Consider the following 5,793-nt stretch of genomic DNA (forward strand, 5'->3'; position numbering starts at 1 on the left):
CAGCATAACTGATGATTTTCCAGTCTGCTGTGAATTTAATTGACTGTGCATGGAATTTCCTATGATTACTTTTTTCCCCAAGCTTTATTCTTCTGAGCTGAAGGCGCTCGAGATGCACTTTGCTCAGTCCTGAATGGGTGTTTGTTACTGCAGCCATGGTAAGAACTTTTCAGACTGGATTTCTGCAGCACTGTGAAGGCGGGTAGCCAAAGTGATCTCCGGGTCTGAGGGAAATACATTTGGAATGCGTGTGACTTGTGGTGAAGTATAGTTCTAATCACCGAGCAGGAAGGCTTATTTACAGAGAAAAATAAGCTTTAATTGTTTTCAGGTACGAGAATCTGGTGTTACTCACTGGCTAAACTTAACATATTCCTTCTTTGTCACCTACTGAAGGTGTGATCTGTTCCGTGAAACTGCTGCGGGTCCTTATGCCAGTGTCCTCAGAGAACTCAAAAAACTCATTTTCTGTCTTCAGTTGAAACTGAATTTGCCAGAATGCAGATGGACCATACTGAGTGGTAACAAAACTCCAGGAAAGAAGGCAGTTTGCAAATCAAAGTGTAATTGGGCAGCAGAAAACTGCCCCAATCTGAGCAACAGCCTTGGTTCGCAACAGAACGTGGGAACAGGGAGGTGTGTGGGACATGCAGTGATGGGAGGAGTTCTGGCTCCTGGCAGGAGTGTTATGGCACGGGGAGGGGATCAGACTTCCATGCTGATGTCAGTGAGGATGGCCGGGCTGAGTCCTGCCTGCAGCGCTGCTGTGCTGAGGGCGAGGCGAGCTCAGAGCGTTGCTGGTAGCAGAACATGGCACTGGGAGAGGGGCTGTTAGCTGAGTTTTCTGTCAATTGTGTTTCCCTGATTCAAAATGATTTTTTAGGTGGGATTATGGAGAGAGTGGAGGTTTTGTCAGTTGTTTGCATTGGCTGTGTGGTCTGATGGGAAACATTAAAGTAAGTGGTGTACTATAAGGCTTTATTCTTCCTCAGTCATGGAGTGTTTCATGGCTGTGATACCTTCATATCACCCTGTGTGTAGCGACCCTCACCCCACAGGGCACAGGGGTGCAGTGAGCCCTGCCCATTGCTGCAGGCCAAGAGCTGCTGGCTGTGGAAGGAGGAAAATCATTTCTGTACACAACCCAGTGTCTTCCGAGGCTGTAGGGTCTGTTGCTGAGCTTTTTTAAGCTCCTGACTGAACCCAAATGCCACAATGCACAGCATTTAAACGGTTGCCGTATCACTGCGTGTATTCCTGCCTAGCAAGCTGTGGGGGTCACTTGAATTAGGCTGGGTTTTATATTGAAACAGGATCGACTGAGGTTTGCTTTTAGCATTGTTGCCCTGAAATTGCATTCCAAATTTAATATAGAATGATTGTACGGAGAGCTTAGCTGTCTGCTGCCTGCATCAATGCAGCACAACAGGGCATGGGGCCAGGGCAGCCCAGGGATGTCGCACACCGCTGAGGCCATGGCACGGGCTGAGGGCACGGCACAGCTGCCTAGGGTGATGCTCTGGTGCCAGTTCCCGTGAGCTGGTGTGTGGGTGAGGAGGGGCAGAGAGGGGTCCTCGCATCAGCCCCCCACAGGAAGAGGAGTGCCAAGGGCTGGGGCGGGCAGATGGGGAATGCTGGGGTCTGTTAATGGGACAGGAGAGAAAGCAAAGGCAGCCCAAGGTTGAAGGAGGCGACGCCTCTGATTGAGACTAATTAAAAGGAAGAGCTAATCAAGGCCTGGAGCTCTCAGGAATCCCACTGGGCGGGGGGATATGGGGTGAGCTGCTGATGGAGCACGTTGCAGGTGAAGGAGGTTTCTCATTAAGTGGGGTTGCTGAGGCAGGGGGGTGGGGGGCAAGGCAGGACCCAGAGCCTGCCCTGGGGGCACAGGGCTGTGTGACCCATGGTGGTGTGGGTATAGCCGGGAGGGCCCAGGAGCAGCAGCGAGTTGTGGGGCAGCAAGCCAGGCTGGGGGCTGCACACAACAATTGGAACTCCGTCACATCTGTGGTGGGCTGATGAGTGCTAAGGTCATTGAGCAAACACGAGTGGCCAGGTAGGAATAGCCCCAGCTGTCCCCCATGTCACAGATGGTTCATGTAGGGCACCGTGGTGCCTTGAGGTGGCTGGGGTTGCGGGGAGCATTTCACGGGATCAGGGCTTAGGACCTGGCAGAGAGCATAGAGCTGCCCTGGGATGCTGCTCTGCCCTTGTCTGGCCCTGCAGAGATGTGCCCATTTTGGTGCCATTCCAATTGCAGGTCCCGGTGCCCTGGCCCCATTCTGCCCCATTCCCACTGCCAGGAAAGACACTGCAGGAGTGGCAGAAAGAACTCAGACAGGATGAGCAGCCCACATCCTTGCTCTCAAAATGGAAGTTGTGTATGAGAGCACCCTGCAGTTGTGAAAACCTATGGAACAGGTGAGTGCTTGGGACCTGATGTGACAAACCTCAGTATGGGGTTTGGAGCAATGCAGGGCTGGTTCCAGCCCCATAGGCTGTCAGTGAGCTGTAGCAGCCATGTCCATGTCTGTGTGGGTCCATGTTATCCCACTGTGAAGGAGTAGCAGTGAGCACTGTGGGTATCATCTGCTGAGCAGAGGCAGCTCTGTGAAACACCAATAATGTGTATAAGGCCCTGTTGTTTTTTCCAAGACTGACGTTGCAAGTCGTTGGGACTGTTGTTGCAATTGTGCTGGGCACAAGGGGCTGAGCCCCAGGTACAGGTTCCTTCCCATGAATTCAAAGCCACAATCCAGCACAGTACTGGCATGAGCCCTCTCCCACCCCTCCTGGCCCTCCTCATCCTCACTCAGAAATGCCTCTGGAGTCCACCAGTGCCCTCTCATTTGAGAGCTGATTAATTGGTGGCGATGCATTCAGTGGCAGAATCCCTCAGCTTTGATTTGCCTCAGCTCCAGCACTGCACAGTGGGGGCCACAGAGCCAGGGGCTGCCCAACACTGCTCCCCCTGAGCCCTTTGGATTCTCCTTTTACAGGTTCCTTCCATCCATGTGTGTGTGTGTATGTGCGCACATGGGCATTGGCTGCCATTTTGCGCACACAGCGGTTGTTTGGTAGCAGTGAGTGGGGCTCCCTGCCAAGACCACCTCATTAAGATTAAGCACATGCAGATATGCCTCGTTTTCAGCTAATGACAGCTGCAAACAATTGTTTGTCATGCTTGCTGATTGTTGATTGGTGAAGGTGAGGCCGTGCAGAATGGTGTACGAGTGCCTGTCCTCGGGGCTGGCAGGACGGGCATTGCTTTGCTTTCAGCATTGCCATCAGAGTGGATGCATCGTGATACATTTTTGCAGGAAAATAAATGGAGACGTCCAAACACCTGAAGGCTGCAGTTTGCAGAACAGAGGCTTTCATCAGAGCTCTGCGGGCTGAGAACCAAAGCAATGGCTCAGTGCAGATGAAGGCTCTCCTCCCAGAGCACCACACTGAGCTCTGCACCGCACCTGAGCGTGTCTCAGAAATGCCGGGGCTATTTGGGGACATCCCTTCAAATGAGCACAATTTTACGTTGTTTTATTACGATGCTGACAGAAGGAGAGAAGCTCTGAGACAAAAGCCTGAGAAAATGGAATTCTCAGTGTTGCCAGTGAAAGCGCTCCGCCTTGCTTTAAGGCTGGGATGGAAATGGGGACTCGTGGGTAGAACAGCCGCCACGCAGGTACAGAGATGTCCCATTGGCATCAGCACTGCTCCCTGCACACGATGCTGGGATGGGGAGGGAGTCCCCTGCAGGGCACGTTTAGGAGGTCCCTATAGGACACATTGAGGAGGGACCCCGGCCCTGGGGCAGCTCCTGTCCGGCCCCACAGAGGTGGATGAGCTGGGATCCGGGTCCTGGGAGGAGCTCTGATGTCTCCGAGAACACTTGGGAGAGCTTCTAATTTTAATTGGGTTTCCTTAATTATTATTTACTTTGACTGAAGAAACTGTTGTGTTTAAATAACGCTGTTTTTTGCCAAAACGCTGTCACGGAGAAGCTGCTTTCCCTTCAGGAGCCTTCAAACACGGGCTCCCTTCCAAGCCTTGGGGCTGCACGGTGCTGAGCCCACAGCCGTGCTCCTTCCCTCCCAGTCCTGACCTCAGCAGCACCTCCCACTGCAGCCCAATGGGGCCAGGTGAGCCCCGTGCATTCATGGTGCAGAAGGAGAGCAGCCCCACAGCTTCACTGTGCACACCGGGCTGTGCGGGGACCCCACGCTCCCATCGCCCGGTCTCTTTATTTGGTATTTCTTTAATAATTAGCAGCAGATTTTGTACTTATGTTTGCAATTATCCGAATGCCTCTGGGACGTGTTCTGCCGGATAATTGAATCTCGTTGGTATGTGGCTGTGGAGATGCTGTCGGAGTGAGCTGCTGCCTTTTGGGGTCATGCTCAGATAAATGAGGCTTTCTACTTTTAAAAAACGAATAGAAACAAAGTACTTTTCTCTGCTGTCTTCAGTGAAAGCTTTGCTAGTAGCCCATTCTGGGAAGGGAAATGCATTATTATCACTAATTAATTAGATGTACATTTTAATTCCATGCAGTGGCTCTTTCCTGGGCTCCAGTGACCCCTCCATGTGCCACACCTGCAGCAGCAGCACAACAAGCAGGTGGGGCTGTGCTCCTCAGAGGAAAAGTGAAACTGTTCAGCTTCCAAACACTTCTCATTCACAGAGATTGGGTAAAATTCCTCTGTCAGCACCGCTGTTCCTTGTGGGACCTCAGCTGCTGGGAGCCAGGGCCCCCAAGTCACAAAGGAGGTGCTCTCTCCAGATGTCTATGGAAGGATGGCAGCAGGTGGGATGTGTGGCACATCTGCTTGGTGCCATCAACGCTCCCTAGATGCTCAGTCCCAGCAGAGGGATTGGGGAAGGTTAAGCCCAATTGGTGTCGCCACTTCCCCCAAGGAAAAGCACTGTTGTTCCATCTGTACCTGTGCTTCCCCTTGGGGCTCGGTGCTGGGGTCGCTGCTGGGGATCCACGCCCCAGGGCGGTGGTGGCTGTGCCCATTGGCCACCTGCAGCTGCCATGTCTATGTACCAGACTGTGGCCCCTCGGCAGTGGGGAGCATTGAGGTGGGCACAAGGCACCTGTGACTTCAGGACAGCCCTGGGCACGACGTTCCCTCTGCTCCAGCTCATCAGGGCCGCTCAGGGCCCCTTCACACGCAGCGCTGTGTGACGCCAGCAGGGCACGGTGCTGCTGCTGCGGGCTCCTGCCTGACCCCCATCCCGCTGCCCACAGCCCCCTGCCCACGGAGCCAGGGCCAGCAGCCCCACCGCTCTGTGCTTCGCCCCAGCCACAAAGCAGTTAACATGTGTTGATCGCAGCGGCGTGCTCGGCTCCGTGCAGCTCTCGCAGGCAGCGCGATCCTCCCCGGTCTCCAGGGATCTCGTGGCATTTTGCCCAGATGGCATCGGTCTGTGTCTCAAGGACATAACGCAGCGCCTTCGCAGCAGCGCCGCGGTGACAGATGAAGCCGGGGCGCTCCTTCGTCTCCTCCGAGAGGGAAGGGAAGCTCCTCGACATGCCAGGGCTGCAGCCGGCCGCTGCCTTTCGCCTCTGCGAATGAGCCGGTGCCCGGTGCCCACCCGGGTTGCAGCGCGTGGGGCGGCGCTGGCCGAGCACGAGGCCCCCCCTGTCCCCGTGGAGCAGCGGGCGCCCGGCCCTGTCCTCCCCCACTGGCACCGCAGGTAGGTGTGGGACGGAGCTCGTCCATTGGGGCGCTGCCGGCAGAGACACGTGGGCTGGCAGTGCCGCTCCCTGGGGTGGCCGCTGCACAC

At 54.8% G+C, this 5,793-nt stretch overlaps 1 protein-coding gene across 1 annotated transcript in view; it reads left to right on the plus strand.

Annotated features, from left to right (window-relative positions):
* The first annotated feature begins 5,578 nt into the window (after positions 1-5,578).
* CACNG3 (calcium voltage-gated channel auxiliary subunit gamma 3) overlaps positions 5,579-5,793 on the plus strand; it is a 6,614-nt gene continuing 6,399 nt past the window's right edge. Inside the window, exon 1 of the mRNA XM_031555780.1 lies at positions 5,579-5,703. Within this exon, the coding sequence (XP_031411640.1) occupies positions 5,579-5,703 (125 nt within the window). The remainder of the gene's footprint in view (positions 5,704-5,793) is intronic.

The sequence above is a fragment of the Meleagris gallopavo genome, chromosome 16 (genome assembly GCF_000146605.3).
Source record: "Meleagris gallopavo isolate NT-WF06-2002-E0010 breed Aviagen turkey brand Nicholas breeding stock chromosome 16, Turkey_5.1, whole genome shotgun sequence".
Classification (NCBI taxonomy): Eukaryota; Metazoa; Chordata; class Aves; order Galliformes; family Phasianidae; genus Meleagris; species Meleagris gallopavo.